Consider the following 16,997-nt stretch of genomic DNA (forward strand, 5'->3'; position numbering starts at 1 on the left):
TAGAAGCTCAAATTCTATATCAATTTGTCTAAAAGCTGGTACAGAATAATTGAAAAGAAATTTTATGTAATGTTTAGCTCAGTGGTCATTTGGTACAACTGTTCAGCTCCTTAGAAGACTCGGAAAGTATTTTCCATTTTTTAAGTAAGCACCAATTTGGGATAGATTATTATTGAAGTAAATATCATGAAATAATAGTTCTACACTAGAGATGGAAGCATTTTTTTAAAAAAATCTGTCTTTACCACTCTGTCCCACATAAAAGATATTGCCTTCAGTAAAGACTTTCTAAATATGTCATTCCTAAAAGAGAGAAAATAGCCTTCTGAGGGCTTTGCATTGTTTGCCTAGCCAACTGTGGAATACGTTTTCTCTTTAGAAAATAAATTTTTGGTATATTTCAGAAAATTACAATAAGTAAAATATTTTAAAATAACAAAACATGCAAGCTTCATAGCACCCATGAATGGTCTCAAATACATTAAAATAAAAGACAATTAAAACAATGAATTTTTAGCATTTTGGATACTAGGAAACTGATGGAAAACAATGTTTGAAAATATAGATTAATAGGATGGCTGCCAAGATATATTTTAATCATTTCTAGTACTGAAATCATAATGAAATCAAGTTTTAGTCTTGTACAACCTAGAAGCCATATCCTTCAAGATCTACATCTTTCTGCTGCCTAGGAAAATGTTATTTATATTATGATAGCAACAAATCTCTTCTGTTTAGAAACACTTTCAAAGCAACTGCCTGAACTTTCTTTTTTTCCCTCCTGTCTTCACTTCTTCTAGACAGTTCTTTATGTCCTAAATGTTCTAGTAAGTGTATCATATGTGATATGTCAAATCTATATTTGTGTAGTCATCACAGTAAATCATATGACACAGAAAACACATAATTTACTTATCTCAACTTTTTTCTCTCTCCATGTCTAGAAAAGAAAATTTGCATGGAAATCATGGGTATTAAATAACCCTAAGTAGCTAAAAACAATGTTTAAGGACATTCAAATCACTTCCTTGGCTACTAAGAATGGGTTACACCTCAAAGAAGAATCATATGGCTGGCCTGACATACACACCAAGTTCTCCTAACATATTTGTTACAAAAATGAAATCTGTAATGGCAAGCCACACTTAATCTGCTTGTTCTTAATGTCAGTGTCCTGTGTCTCTTTCTCTAACTTCCTGTGACCATTTGAACTTCAATTTCTTCATCTATGAAATGAGGAGCTATACAGTTTCATTTTACAGGGCAAATGTGTGAGCAAATAGTATAACAGCTGTCTAAAATTAAAAATACAAACTAAATATGGGATTCTACACACCTGCAAACTATCATTATTCAACAAGGCGTTATTTGTAGATTTTGAACTGTCCATTTCTCACTAAGTGTGAATTTCAGGGCAATGATTTTTTAAAAATCTCTTCAGGATGAAGCAAGGGAAAAGGCACAAAGGTGAGGTAAAATGCTGCCAAATGGGTGTACAGTGACACCTGGGTGTGATAATCCACACATAACTTCCATCTGTTATTTCTTAATTTACACTCAGCTGTTTCAATAATGTGACATTGTTCATCCTCTCCCAATCTTTTCAAAATATTTCTTCTTCCTTTTTTTAAACTCACATCATCACAGTTATGTAATAAAACATTAACTATTCCCTCAACTATGCAACATTTTTTGCCTGACTTCTCTAAGAGATGAAAAATGTTAACTACGGAGAAGTTTCTTGAGGACAGGCTATCTTCCAGAAAATATAAATAAGAAAAGAAATAATTAAAGGAGGAGAAAAGACTAGCTGAAGCACAGTGAGTTTCAGAAAAATAAAGAAGGCATGTTTTGGAGAAATTTAGGAAAACTAAAATATCTTTCTTTGGAACACTACTTTCTGGGGGATATTAATAAGCATTATACATAAATAGAGTGTTTAGGAAAATACTAGAGTGAATGAGTTTTACTACAAAACTTCTAATATGCTTTGTAAATCTCTGAGAGGGAAACGAGTATGACTGGAAGTAATTCCCAAACTTATTTGATGCTTTTGTTCAGAGTATCTCAGGGGAATGGTGTCCTAAGACAAAATTGCCTTTTGGAAATGCTGAGCTCAAGAGTTCAGTTCATCGGATTTGTCAGTTTCAACATCATGCCACATAGGTGACAATACACAGTCACAAAATAGACATTGTATGGCCCTGGACTCTCTAGCCCAAACCAAACTGAGCCACGCATCCCTCCACATGTAGATGCTCAGCACTTGGATGGCCAGTGAAGAATTCTCCCTATTCCTGAACCTTTCCCAAACATTTTATGCACTTTTAGATTCCCATACCTTAGCTGATGCTATACCAGTTTGCTAATCTTCTTTCCTTCTTCCAGTTGCCTGTCAGAATCCTATTGACCCTTCAGTGTTCACTTGCAAGTGTTTTCCCCTCTTCTGTCACTGTGCTTTATGTGTGCTTCTCTTTAGGTCTGTGGTTTTTCAGTGTGGCTTAGGGAATTTAAGAAAAACACTGATTCCTGGGTCTCACCCAGTGATTTTGATATAGTAGGTCTGAAATACCACCTGAGTTTTGGGATTTTTTTAAATTCCCCAGTGAGTGCAAGACACAGCCAATATTGAGAACCGGTGCTTTGAAGTTCACAGTAGTTTCTCTCTGTTTTATATCCTAAAAAAGCATTGAAGATTTTTTAGGGGAGAAATTTATCCCTCCTCATATTCAGAAGTTCACTGTACCCAACAGAGATTTTTCATGAAAAATGAAAGAAAAAAATGGCTTATATTTCCAATTATGAGGTTGATCTTATCAAAATGTTTTACAGATTATTTTGTCTTTCCATTCCTAGTATATATAAGTTATATCATAAAGGAAATGGGTCCCAAATCTAGCAACGAATCAGCATAAACTGGAGAGCTTGTAGAAATACATCAAACCTTTCTACCCCTAGACCTACCGAATCAAAATCTCTGGTCACAAATGCAAAAGTTTGTTGTGTTTTGTTTTTGTTTTATAAACTGCAAGTCTAATGTCAATTTTAAAAAAAAATCATTTTGTGAATTACTGTTTCAAAATAAATGTTATATAATTTGCAGGTTTTACAAAAATATTTACCTATTATAGTGGTGTTTAGGAGGGTTCAATGATAGAAACGTTATCATAAATCTATTCCATAACAAAATTGTAAGACAATAAATTTAACTCCCAAGAGAATATACATTATGGCTAGAAGTCAAATTAGATTCAAGTGCGTAAGGAAGCTTTGTTTCATTATTACTATTTCCAAAGCCTCCTTTCCATGTCATAGTTTTAGTGTATTTGGAATGGAATTGCCCAAAATTATGTAATTAATTATGTTCAGCTTCTATTAAAATAACTAATTTCATCAAGTCGGCTAGTATGACACTTGGTAAAAATCAATCATTGAAAAAGAACTGGGAAAATGTGGGCAGTCATTATGGGTGTAATAGCTCATGTTTTAGGCAATTAGGTGAACATTTTTCCTTTTTAACTTTTTAAAACTTCTTAAACCAGGAATCTCAGGCATGCTATAACCCTGGAGTCAAGTGAGCCATGTTTGACCCTTGGGTCACATGAGAGTCATCTGCACTACACTGCTTTGTTCATATAATTTTTTTTCCTAACCTCACCAGTCACTTACACCACTTAACAACATGAAATAAAGATCATACTATGTGCTTTCTCTTCAACGGCGGAATGGACTGCAGCTAGAGTAAGGGAAAGAAGAATCAAAAAAGGTATAAGAGTTTTAAGAGCAGAATAATCGCATTAACTGGAGCAAATGTAAATGCTTCCTTATATCTACACCCTTTGGTTATGCCCTCCCACACCAACGCTGGGCTTGGCCTTGTGGCTTTTTTATTGTTTTTTCAATGGGACAGTAACAAAACTCAATCAAACTTAGTCAGAACCTTGAAAAAGTTCGTGTTTCCTCTTCCTCTTAAGCTGGCCCACAGAAAACCCACCATCTGGCCACAGACGCATGGAAAAGCCCCACTGACATCAACCAAGCCTGGCACAAATCAGCAGAAACATTCAACTGACCCACAGGCGCACATCATTTTAAGCCACTAAGCTTTGGGAAGATTTACAAACAGCAATTGCTGATACAATTGTCTTCAATGTTTAAAGAGCTAACCTATGGAAGAGAGAGTTTAAATCCTTCTTCCAGTTCCACCAAAAAAGAGAAAAAACATTGTACTGATAGGAAGACAGATTTCAATTTAAGAAAATATTTTCTAACAAGTTAAGTTCAAACTTGAAATGCCTATAGGCACTGAATTTCCTGATACTGGAATAATTCAAGGTGGTGCTAATACAAATGCATTTTATTCATTCAAGAATTATATAATTCAACTATTCCTTTAATGCTACAAAATTATATAGAAGTTATCAGTATAGTTATGCTGTAAGGTATATTCATTCTTTTTTTTTTTTTTTTTGAGACGGAGTCTCACTCTGTCGCCCAGGCTGGAGTGCAGTGGCGTGATCTCGCTGCAACCTCCGCCTCCCAGATTCAAGCAATTCTCCTGCCTCAGCCTCCCAAGTAGCTGGGACTATAGGTACCTGCCACCACACCCGGCTAATATGATTTTCTCATTCTTTAATAAGGATTAGAAACAAGAACCAAGTACTCATCCTCCTAGTATACCTCTTGAATGTAACTGCCAGAATTTTCAGCTAAGCTCTACTGGCCATTTGTTCACCCTAACAATGGAGAGAAGACCACTGTGTGGACCTAACAAAACAAACTCTTCATTCTATCATTCATTCATCTCAAGGGGCACCAGCTAGCAGTCTGCAGCTAGATCCTGTTTAGTGTTTTAGTGTTTTTAAAAATGTCAAACTAAATGCCTTTTGTTTTGCACCTACTACGTTCCCACCATATCCTACTTCACACATTTACAATACCAGTGTGGTCCCTGTAGGTATTTAAGTTGAAGAATTAGGTAAATGCTTACTTATAAAATACATTCTACTAAAAGTTATGAGAAATACAAAGATGAATTCAGCATTGATTCTAGCCTCAGGGATCTTATAGTTTCGTAGGGGAGCTGATCCCCTTACTTAATTAATTATAATAGAATCATAATAATTAGAATTATACTAGAATTAATTAATACTAATTAATTACTTAATTATAATGGAATGAGAGAGATGCACAGCAGAAGACGTGAGGCTAAAATGCCACTGCGCTGTTAGAAATAACTGGATGCAGCTGGACTGGGCAGTAAATGCCCAATGGGTCCAAAAATTAGCAAGAGTCTCTTTTTTTCTGTTTCCTCTTTTGTTTTGTTTTGTTTTTTCCACAGAGACATCACTACTGGAATAGATATAAGTCGCTGGCATCTTTGTTAGCGATCTCTAACAAACAGGTGGGCCCAGATCATCACATATCCCTATTTTCATCCAAATTTAATTTAATGATATAATTTAATAGTGACTTGACCAGGTGGGGATTTTCTTTTCCTACCTCAGTTAGAACTGACATAACTGCCACTTTTATATGACGAAGATGCAGCCCTACTGTTTTTCATTACCATTGGTTTCTAATCAATTTGTTCCAAGCTCTCTGATCCTTAAAAAAGTCAAATTAAGTGTTAATATTTTAAGGTTAAAGTGATGGTTTTCATAATAAAAGCACATAACTTTTCAAGCCTATAAGCAGCTGGTTAATACATACATAATTAATATTTAAATATCTGTTCTGGTTTAATGTAAAAACTCTTCTAAAAATAATATCCTAAAAACCTAAAGGCTGGAGACACCAAAACACTAAACGTGGATGCCAACTTGACCCAGAACTAACGCTTCTACATAACAAAAAGTAAGGCTTCAGTGCAGCTGGCTTGGCTATTACAAAGATAATAAATCTGGAAGTATTATCATCTATTCCTTCAAATACACTGGAACTTGCCCCGTACACTTCCAGCAGCTCCAACTCAGGAAATGTTGAATTTTCCTCAATTATAGCTCGTGTCCAAGTGGCCATAATCAAATACATAAATAAACTGAAGCTTTCCCATGAGAACTAACTGTCAAAACTACATTATGTCCAGTCACAGAACTGAGGAGACTAGGTTCAAAAATACTACAGATTTCTTTAAATTTATTCCATCTCTACATACCTACAGGTCATCTTTTAAACAAGTATCCACCAGTATGACTGTTTTTTTTTTTCATTGTTTTTACCTAAACACTATGTGAAATAGGCTGACTACTATAAATGTAAAATTTTCCAGATAGTATAAAATCATTAATAATCCCAGGAAATTGTTTTACCTGCATAATCTTAATTTTCCTTCTTTTGCTCATTCCAAATCTCTGAAAAGCCATTTCTAAATCTTACCAATGTCTAAGATAAATGTACATGTCATCAAGCTGCTCTAGCTGAGAAAATGACATTTGGGTAGCTCCAGAGTGGGAGACACCTCCCCACATTTCAATCGTACCCTTTTCCTGACTCTACCCAAAATTATTAATTGTAGATTCAATACTGCTTCATGGAGTTATCCAAAAGATTGCATGCATATAGCTTGCCTAAAAATACACCAAGTTTTCTATGAATTTTCCCTCTTGGTGTTAATATCAATACTTGCTACTGTTGCTGATAATTATGATGCTAGCTTACTGGAGATCATTTAAATTGTGCTGACTGTGGGTGAAATAATACCAGCAGGAATAAATGCCTGGCATTAAATTTACTGCCTGCTATTAAAATGTATAATAAATCATAGTTTATCTATTAGTGATGACCACTTAAAAATTAGAGCTACTTTTATCACAACTGGAAAAATAACAAGGCACTGTAATGTCTGAAATTTTCTTTCATGGTAAACATTATCTGCCTTACATTCAAATGTGTTTATCTTTTTTGCTTTGATCTTTGGAATACATTTCAAAAATCAGTTAAGTCACTAATAGCAATAGGTATTAACCATAGCCATTAGGTCCACAAACAAAATTAGGATGTGCTTTTCTTTTTCCAGGCTTTCTTATTTCATCCCACTGCTTTCTCCATTATTATATGAAGAAAATACGCCTGCCAAATACACACTCAGAATTCCTCTGCTAACAGATACTTGTGAAAATAAAGCTTCTGAGAAGACATAAAGAGAAGAAACCGTGTGGTCTAAATGCTGCGAGATCCCGATATGATGTTCACTAGTCTGGAAACCTGGCTGTCTTTAGTATCTTTGATCCTGGATGTATAGACTTGTTCTCAATTACAGGCCTAATAAGGAACTATCTGCATGATTTTGTTTGTGGCTTTTCAGTTACATTTCTAACGGAAAATTACCACAAAAGTGACCTAACCACTTTTGAACCATGAAAGAGCTTCAAAAGGTTGTCGGCTCCAAATAACACTAAAGTTTAACATGTAAGAATCATTTCAATTTACTTTTTAAATTCATTTTTTCACTGCCTACTTCTAGAAAGAATTTGGAGAAACACATGGGGAAAATGCACATATAATAGAATTTGATAAAACAAAATAACAAGTAAGAGAAAATAATTATAACAAAAGCCCAGGCTTAAATGCTTTGAGGCAGTGAAATTCAGACAAATACTTTATTGGTGCAATTTTATTAGAAGAAACATATTTTTCTTGGTATTATAGTCTAAGGTTGATTTATCACATGGGAATACAGAAAGTTTACTAATCAAGATGAGTATGCTATAAGGTGTAAATGTCTTCAACAATTATTTTACTAAAGTTACACAAAGATCCTTCATTTGAATGTTACATCATTTAATATTAAAATGTAAATTAACGAATACAGTCATATAAAGAGATAAATTATTATAATTACTAGAGATAAAGATCTCTGGGAATATAGAAACAAAGGTTTTCAAAAGCCTAAAGGAATGTATCTATGTGAGGTCTCATATATGAAGTGTTGATTCATATCTTGGATTTTAAAAATATATGTACAGTAATTTGTTACATGCTGAGGAACTTAGTAGTATTGATTGAAAACATATTAATATACTTTTGTGATTGTGTTTTCTTTCCAGAAAATTATAAAACTCAAAGTGTTTCTCTTGAGGAAAAGGAGCATCGTGTTTTCTCAACACCAGTCTGAGCTGGAAGAGCCTGTGCAGGCAGAATCACAGTGTGCCTAAAAGGCACTCACCGTGCACATATGCTCAGGGCTGGATAGTCTCATTGATGCCACACTTCCACATGATAGCCATAAAGGAGATAATATAAACTCCTGCCTTGGCCATGAAAGAAACAGCCTGTGTTCCTTGCCTCATTGACGTGATATGAAAATATATATCTAAAATTTCCAAGGAAATTTTTTAAAAAATAGATTTGATAACCTACCTACAGGAAATGATTTGGAATCTTTACTGTAGGAGCCGCAGACATTCTTAAAGGCAGGATCTAAATGATATGCAAGATTCCTCCCAAGCCTCCTAATATCGTAGCCAGCTAAAAAATTTCAGTGTTCACCATCTACTCCAAAACCTCTCAGTAACTTTTTCCACTTGATGGGTGACTCTTACTTTCCGAAATTTAGGATGACTGTGCTGATGAAAAACTGATTTTAATTAAATCTTGAAAATTAAATTGGAAAAAAAAAACTCTTGCTCTCATATCTTTCCAGTCACTTAGGTGTTTAGAATGAGTCATTCCTGAAATCTATCACTTCCATTTCAATCTCCCAGGATGTTATCACCTCCTTTATGGCACCCATTGCTTGCCTGTACCACATTTATCTAGGTATGTCCTCAATGATATGTCATGTGAGGTCCCCTAAGTTTTTTTCCCCCATATCTGAACTCTCAAGCACCATGGACTCAGAAGTGGACACTGGTAGTCAATTAGTGAAGGCCAGGTGACTAGAATTAAAGCTGGAGCTTCAATTATAGGAGAAATTAACCTGTATATAGAAATTTGAAACTATGTCAATGAGCCAAATATTTAAAAAAGAAATCCTAGATTAATCTGTCTTTTTTCTTTTCTTTTAAGTTGGGGTCTCACTCTACAGCCCAATATGGAGTGCAGTGGTGCAATCTCAGCTCACTGCAACCTCCGCCTCCAGGACTCAAGCGATTCTCATGCCTCAGTCTCCCAAGTAGCTGGGACTATAGGTACACACCACCACACCTGGCTAATTTTTTGTATTTTAGTAGAGACGGGGTTTCACCATGTTACCCAGGGTGGTCTCGAACTCCTGAATTCAGGCGATCCACTCACCTTGGCCTCCCAAAGTGCTGGGATTACAAGCATGATTACGAATATTTGGCCATGGCACCTGGTCAAATATTTCTTAATGACTGAAATTTTAAATGAATTGCTTTTAAACAGCCAAGATACCATTTTCATAAAATGTCCATTAAGCTTATAACTGGCCCCACTAGCACACATAAAATACATTGGCATAGATTTGCCTGTAAAGTGGATTGAGATCTAGTGTGCAAGGCCCCTAGGAAGTAGGGTGCAGTTACAAGTACATACTGAGAAGGAAAGTTCTGGTACATGGGTCTCTGAAAAGTCAGTCTTGAGAAAGATGTCTCAATGTGAGAGGCCAGACAGCCCAGGGAAAGCCTCAGAGAACAAGGTGCCTAAGAAAGGAAGCTGACAAAGAAAATGAAGTGAGGCATGAGATAAGAAGCAATGCATCAAAAGCAAGCTTAACTCACTGCCAGCTTCCCTAGAAGGACAACTAGCTATTGGGAAGTCTGTGTTATGGAAATCAGCTCCAAACTTTCTCTGTGCAATTAAGCCCAGTTATTTGAATCTTTTAAGATATTCTCCATCTCCCTTTTCCCTCATCACAATCATACCCTGGTAAAAGCAATGCCAACTGTCAATGTGCCAGATGACCAGTAAACCCTGCTCCTACATATAGCTTTAATCTGTTGTCAGTCAAAGACCCATTTCTAGACTTATTTGCAACAATTCCCTGGTGAAAGTATGAGAGCACCAGGATCATGAAGCAAATCACTTGAATTTGACAAATTTCATTCTAATTATCTGGGCAAAGAATCTCAGCTTCCACAAAGTTCTATTCTTTACATAAATAAGCACAGACGTGCAGTTAAGTTGCAATCCACCTGCCCGTAGCACCTAAGCACATAATTAACTAATTAGGAAGAAATGAGGATTTGGCATAAATCAGTGGTGAAAACCACCTGCTTCAATCCCCACAGCTCTCCAAAGGGGTAATACAATAAAGATGATGGCTAGGTGGATCTGATTTTATCCAACACAACCTTGCCTTTCCAAACTGCTGCGGGTGCCCTCATTGGTGCTGTGCCTCACTGGTGTTGAGTTTAGAATCATCTGGGCAACTATCATGCCTTTTTGAAGTTGCACGTGCACTTGGGAAAATACAGATACTACATACAATTGGAAGAACTTTTCAGGAAATATGGTAGGTGAATATATTTTGGGGGTCATTTTAGATTTTTGGTTATTTACCAACATCATTGCATAAGACTTATGAAAACATATTTAAGTAGATGGGGATTATAATACTAAATCCATATATGTGAATTTAAATATAATTTGTGTTCAAAGGAAGACTTTAAAACAGATTTAAGCTAACATCTTGTTTTAAGCATTACAAAAGTATAATGCTGCTATTAATAATTCAGTACTAATGTTTAATCAATACATAAAAATGGCCACATTTTATATAATTATATTCCTTGAGGTCTACTCATTCATTATGTAGAAACCACAGAGAAATTTTGCTCATATGTTTTATCATCCTGTATTTAATTCCAGACCAAAACCAGTGGTTGCAACTTGACTTTAACATTGCTAACATGTAGTATCTCTGCTTTATTTATAATATTATTTTGTGTAAAGAACAAAACTGATATATAACTGACTTTCTTAAAAATCTTGTTTTAAGGGGCAAAAAATAGTGTTCTATTTCTAGATACTTTTAAATTACTAATTTTTTATTATAAATTCTAAAGTACATAATAGGTAACTAAAGAATCCAGAATTAAAGAGTCAATGAAGAAACGGCTGCTTTCTTAGAGAAAGGGTGTACCTCCCTCCAAAATTAAACTTTAGCTCAATCCATTACACTGTGTCTACATTTCGCCTGGTCATAGATTCCACCACAGTGTAAAATTTTTCCTATTACCCTGTTGTTTCTTTAACTGCTGGTCTGATATTCCTGAACAAGCTGTAAAATGTGTACTCTAATAAAGTAGCTATCAAGTTCAAATTTATCTCCTGACACTTAACTCCAGAAAGGTGTCGTATTCACAGCACTGAAACACTGCTCTTGCCTGTAATCAGTTGAAAGAACTAAGCACAACATTTCCTATTTAGAGGGCTGTGCAACAGCCCACAGAAACAGCTACAGATTGCATAATGTTTTCAAAGTTTTTCCAGTACTATGTCATTTATGTGCTTGAATAGTTAAGATGTTTTTTAAATGTATTTTCAGGAGTAGATAAGAGTTTGTACACAAAGTTTCAGAAAATGAAAAATAAAAAGGCTCCCTCGGTATGCCTGAAGTTAAACTTTAAGCACTCTTGATTGCTCTTGATTAGTGGCAGAAACCCCAAATTAAGGATGAAGGGAGAAACTATTGTTCCTGACAGCCCTAAGGCCACCTGGGATGCAGCATTACTTACCTAAAGATGGGTCTTTGGAGATGTTTCTTCCTGATTGTGACATGGTCATCCATTTAAAGGTGAAGGTTTAACTTCTTCCTGGAAACCACTCCAGAAACTCCAGAGAGGAAATGTGGAAGCTTATTCTGATCTATTGTGCTGCAAGGAGCCCAGAAAGAAAAAGTAGTTTCCTCTTTCTCTTTTTGGGTGCTGGGAGAAAACTTCCCTGCTCTCTGCCAGCTGAGCAGTGTGTCCATAGAGGCCACATAAGACAGGCACGTTGGGGCACTCCCCCACAGAGCAGGGTGTGCAAAAACCACCAAGAGTCACGTTGATCCAGGCAAGAGAAGTGCACGGGACCCTCCGAAACAGAACAAAACAAACAGAAAACTTCCTGCCCCAGTGTCATCCAGGTAGAAACGCCCTAAGTTATTGCAGCCATGAGAGCTCTCCTTCCACATGCTGGTCAAGCTCCGAAAGGCTAAGTCCCTCCCTGTCTTTAAAACAGACTGTTCTGAGGCTCAACTTTTTTTCTTCAAAATAAAAGTTGTACAGCTGGTTCAGCAGCCCCATGTGAGTACCCTCTGAAAGTTTGTTCTCCTAAAATAAGAACTGTATACAAATTAATGAAGAAAGATAGGCTGGGGTTGCATGGCTGGCTCTGCTTCAGATTATAATTATTTTACAATCTTGCTTGCATTCATGCTGCCTGAAGTGTGAAGACGACTCATCATTTTTAGCACTTATAATCTAATAGCCTCCTCTTGGCTGAAGTTGAAGATGCCATATCAACTGATAGAAGCCCATGTGAAGCTGACCAGAGCTTCAAAAGTTAGAAAAACAAAAAATGCTAATTTCTACTGGTGACATTATACCCAGATGTCTGTACCCAAATGTGGCATTCCAACTAAGAGGAAATATCTCTTGCAAAAAAGAGATGGAAACACACACACACAGCCACATGTTTTTTTTAACAAAAAGTCCCTCCAAAGTGCCCGGGAGCCTACGGTTTATATATTATATGATGAAATTTGGATTTATAAAAGCAAAAGGAAAGCAAAGCATGTGTAAAAGAATTTGTGAACAACTGAAAATAAATGATAATAAAAATTGTTTTCTTTTAGAAGACAGATTTACACTGCGGGAACTCTTATTCTAGTTCCAGATAAAGGGAATGCTCGTATTTTAATGTAACTTATTTTGGAGACCTTCCTGTATCTGAATTACTAACAAAGCTCCTGTTCAGTCAATAATGTCATAAGATTCCAGATCAGAGATTTGTAATAAACTAGATCATTTCAAAGCATGATTAGAATGTTTTAAATATATGCGTGTAATAAGAGGGGGGAAATGAGTAACGTGCATGCCTTTAGTTGAATTATCCATAAAAATAAAGATCAAATGTCACGAAGGAGGATACAATCTGTAGTTATTGGCACTCTCCAAATACTTCCAGGGAGAAAGATCACCTTTTTATTTTCCTCCCTGAGGAGAGATAAGGAAGGAGAAGAGAATTATAAGGGAATCATGGATTTTATTGAGCCGTTCTAATCCAAACTAGGAAATGTAATCAGTCTGACAGCATTAAACTAAAAATAAAATAAATGGGTTCTAGTCCTAGTTCTATTGTAAATATGCCGGGCCATTGAGGGCAAATTTCTTGACCTGTCTGAGCCCGAATTTGTTTGTAAAATGAAATTATAATATTAATTGAATTCTATATTTCCTTCCAGCTTTAATGGTACTATCATGTTATTTCTAAATATGATTAGTCTGCTTCTTGCCAAGAAACTGTCATAGAAGTTATGACGCCTGATACTTAAAAAACTACACTTATTATGTACCGTTATAAATAAATAAGGAAGCTATAAATAAAAGGATGATTTTATATTATATATAACATATTTATACAGATATTACATAGTTATATAGTGACATCTATGCCACTGTTCTCTTTATGATCAATAAGTATCCAATGATAAATTCACATGTGTGCTATATAGCAGTTAAATACACAGACCATCTATAAACAAACCTAGATGCAGACCTTTGAAGCAGATGCTTTATTATTACCATATGCTTTGGCTTTCTTTGTATTTAGGAAAGCACATAAGTAATAACACATTGGACAGGTCTTCTGGAAGGGTTTTTGCATTTGTGGGTAGCATTCAATTTCTGTAGTCATGGTTTACCTATATTATCATTAATATAGCATAAATATTCCTCCTGAGGGACAATTCAAGAAAATAATTAGCCCATCAACTTTTAAAAATTAACTTTCATTTTGTCTTCTTTTGAATTGGAAATGTGAGACAATTTCTACATGAACACAATAGAGGGAACTCAAGACAAATACTAATAAACATCTAGCCAAGGTACAGTTCAAACGGCAAGCAAGTATGAAATATAACTTGAAGCCCAAAGGTTTGATTACCAGCTGAAGAATCTGAAAGTTGTTAATCATAGGAAATGCATAACATACTTCATTACCTTAGGTTTATATTCTTTTTTTTTTTCTGTGATTACATTAGAAAGTTTAGATTCACTTTATGGAAAGCCCTATATTTAAAACCAATCTTAGACCCTATAGAGCATTCAGATGACACCAGTAAATTAAATATTCACTGGCCACAAAGAAAAATACGTATTTCTTAAATGTTTTTATTAGCTTTTTCTCAAAGAACATTTAAATTTAACATGGAAAAAAGTTGACTTTATCAACTTATTCAACTTTAATGTAGTATTCAATAAGACAGAAAGATTTCATGATTATTAATTAAATTACAAAAATATATTCTCTACATTAACACAACTGTAATGTGCAAAATACTAAAATATATGCATAAATAAAAAGGCCAAGTCTCTTATACAATAGACTATAATTCATTACGAATACTTTTTTTCCTGAGCGGGGGTCAGAAAAGGTGTTTTTATTTTTTCCGTTGTGGAAAAACAAAGTCAGGCTGACTTTGTCTAACACGTTCACACACATACCCTACCCAACTCAGTGCTGTTAGAAACTGTCCTAACTGGTGCTCAATACATATGCTAATTTGCTAAAAGACTCAGCTGAAACACACCAAGAATTCCATCTAACCAACTCATTTTGTGTGACAAAACGCATAGATTAACCCATGTAACCTTTCCAACCAAAAGGACCCTAAGAGTGTCGTGGTATTTTCCATTAAGCATCATGGACAAAAGGTAAGCTTTTCTTTTCCTAATTTCCTTCATTGTTATTGTCTGGCTGTGTTTGTAATACACAAGTGCCAAAGCATGCAGTGGCAAAAAGGTCATTTGATATTATGCCATCACAAGCACTGGAAAATGCATGGGTCTGCAGGTTCTCAGTTTAACCACGTAAGTCTGGTCAAATAGCACGTGAGACCACATATGTGTTCTTTTTGTTAAACAACATTTAATTCAACACAATGTTACAAGTTATATATTTTAATGAGCTTTAAATTAAGTGCAGGAGGGAAAAGAAAATGCAAGAAAGAAAGGATTAGATGGCATTTTAGGTTTTATCATGACACATATATGATATTATCTTAATTAAAAAAAAACACAACACTGCTTCTTTTACTCTTCCTTCTCTACCATTCACCAGAATTAAAGCTAGCCTTGTGTATGATTAGAGAACCTCACACACCTGAACTCCAGTTTAGTTGTTGCCAACCTTTTCTCTTTTTTTGACATATCATACATGAAAGATGAAGTGTACATGTGATCCTCTCCCAGGAAAGTTCCAAGGTCTTGCTAAAATCATGAAAAGCAAAACATGGGCATTAAATGCAAACACTACTATAGTTTTCATTTGTCATAATTAGAAATATGACATCAATAAAGTGGAACACCACTTGGTCAACTATACCATGAGATAAATGGCAGGGTGTAAATTCTTCCTCATAAACTAACCATAACTCTACCCCTTTACCTCTAGAAGAAAAACTACTTCATATAAGTGAGTGAGAGTAGAATTATTTTTGAAATAACTTAAATCTGACTTATCCTTCCAAGGTAAGTCATTCACAACTTTCAGCATTTTGTTCATTCTTTATAACACATTTCTTGCTACAAGTTTTACAACTGACTAAGAAGTAGTAGATACATGATAGAGCTGGGATTTGAACTAAGATGTCTCATTCCTGAGCCCAAGCTTTTACTCCTTACAGTAGACTGTCGTCTTGGCAAGCAGTCTGTCTCTGGGGTCACTCAGGATCTTTCTGGGCTGTGTTTAACATTCTACTGGGAGAAGAAATAACTAACCACTCTAGAGAGTTTCTGTTCTTCTTCTAACCACCTGACTTACTCAAGTGTCAAAACATCACCAATTATGTTCCCAATACCTATAAACACCAGCCCTAGAAACACTTCCAAAGGGCCCTGATTCACTTGATACCATGGTGAATTGAACAGGCTTATAGATTATCTCCTGCTAAGATATGAATGAAAGTTCTGTTCTATTATAAAGATCCCTAGACTAAAGTCAAAGAGCATATATTTAAACCCCAGCTTTAGCGGCAAGTTTCCCTTCAACTCCCTAGTCAGTTTCCTCACTAGTCAAACTAAGAGGTTGGACCAGATGACCTCTAAGATCCTTTCCAGCTCTAAAATTCTGTGACTCTCTGACTAACCCTATGATAAAATGTCAAGTTCTTTAAATTTAGTGTCCAAGCAAGAATAAACTCTGTAGTCACTTTTAACTTTCCTTAACCACAACAAGGTCATGCATACCACCGGAATACTTTTCATCTCCATTGTCGTAGGATTAAAAATACAGCACATTACTCAAATGTGAAAATAAGTGACAGCATCTTTTTTTTTAATTGAGCTGTTGCTTTTTGTTGTTGTTGTTTTCCTTGTAGCTTCAACCAGGAACTACCCTCACTAAGCTCTGGAAAGTCAGGGATTAGTGTCTGTTGTATTCCCTGTACGTGGTATATAAAACACGCTCACTGGTTATTTGTTAAGTGAACGAATACATGAACAAAGTGATCATTGATGCTATCTCATCATCTTTTTATATAAATACATATTCTTTTTCTAAAAACTCAGTCATATCTGTTAAATGTGTAATCTTTCATATTTCCTCCAGCCCATTGTTTTTCTTCAAGGAGACACCTGAGTTTATAAGGAAGTAGGTTTCTATGACCTTGAGGTGGCAGGAAAGAGGTGGTCTCAGCCCCAAACCTGCAGGTCCCTGATCTCCTTTGTGTCCTCTGGTCTCTGCAACTATGTCCCTTGTCTGTCTTGTCACTTGGTTTCCTGCACACATCTACAGCTAAAATTCATGGCTTCTCTGATCAATTGCCTCAGTTTGGGAACCTTCGTCATTTGTCATGGGGCCTTGAGTCAATCTCAGCCTTCCTTGCT

General features: G+C 35.5%; 1 protein-coding gene across 6 annotated transcripts in view; it reads right to left on the minus strand.

Annotated features, from left to right (window-relative positions):
• The window catches only part of PDE1A (phosphodiesterase 1A), a 404,293-nt gene that overhangs the window by 300,712 nt on the left and 86,584 nt on the right, over positions 1-16,997 (minus strand). Inside the window, exon 1 of one of the 6 annotated variants that reach the window (XM_023212372.2) lies at positions 11,643-11,695. The exons of 4 other annotated variants lie outside the window; for them this stretch is intronic. In XM_023212372.2, coding sequence (XP_023068140.1) covers positions 11,643-11,695 — 53 coding nt within the window. Of the gene's footprint in view, positions 1-11,642; positions 12,114-16,997 lie in introns of those variants that run through there. One more of the 6 variants, XM_023212373.2, reaches the window with a different exon arrangement.

This window comes from Piliocolobus tephrosceles, chromosome 11 (genome assembly GCF_002776525.5).
Source record: "Piliocolobus tephrosceles isolate RC106 chromosome 11, ASM277652v3, whole genome shotgun sequence".
Classification (NCBI taxonomy): Eukaryota; Metazoa; Chordata; class Mammalia; order Primates; family Cercopithecidae; genus Piliocolobus; species Piliocolobus tephrosceles.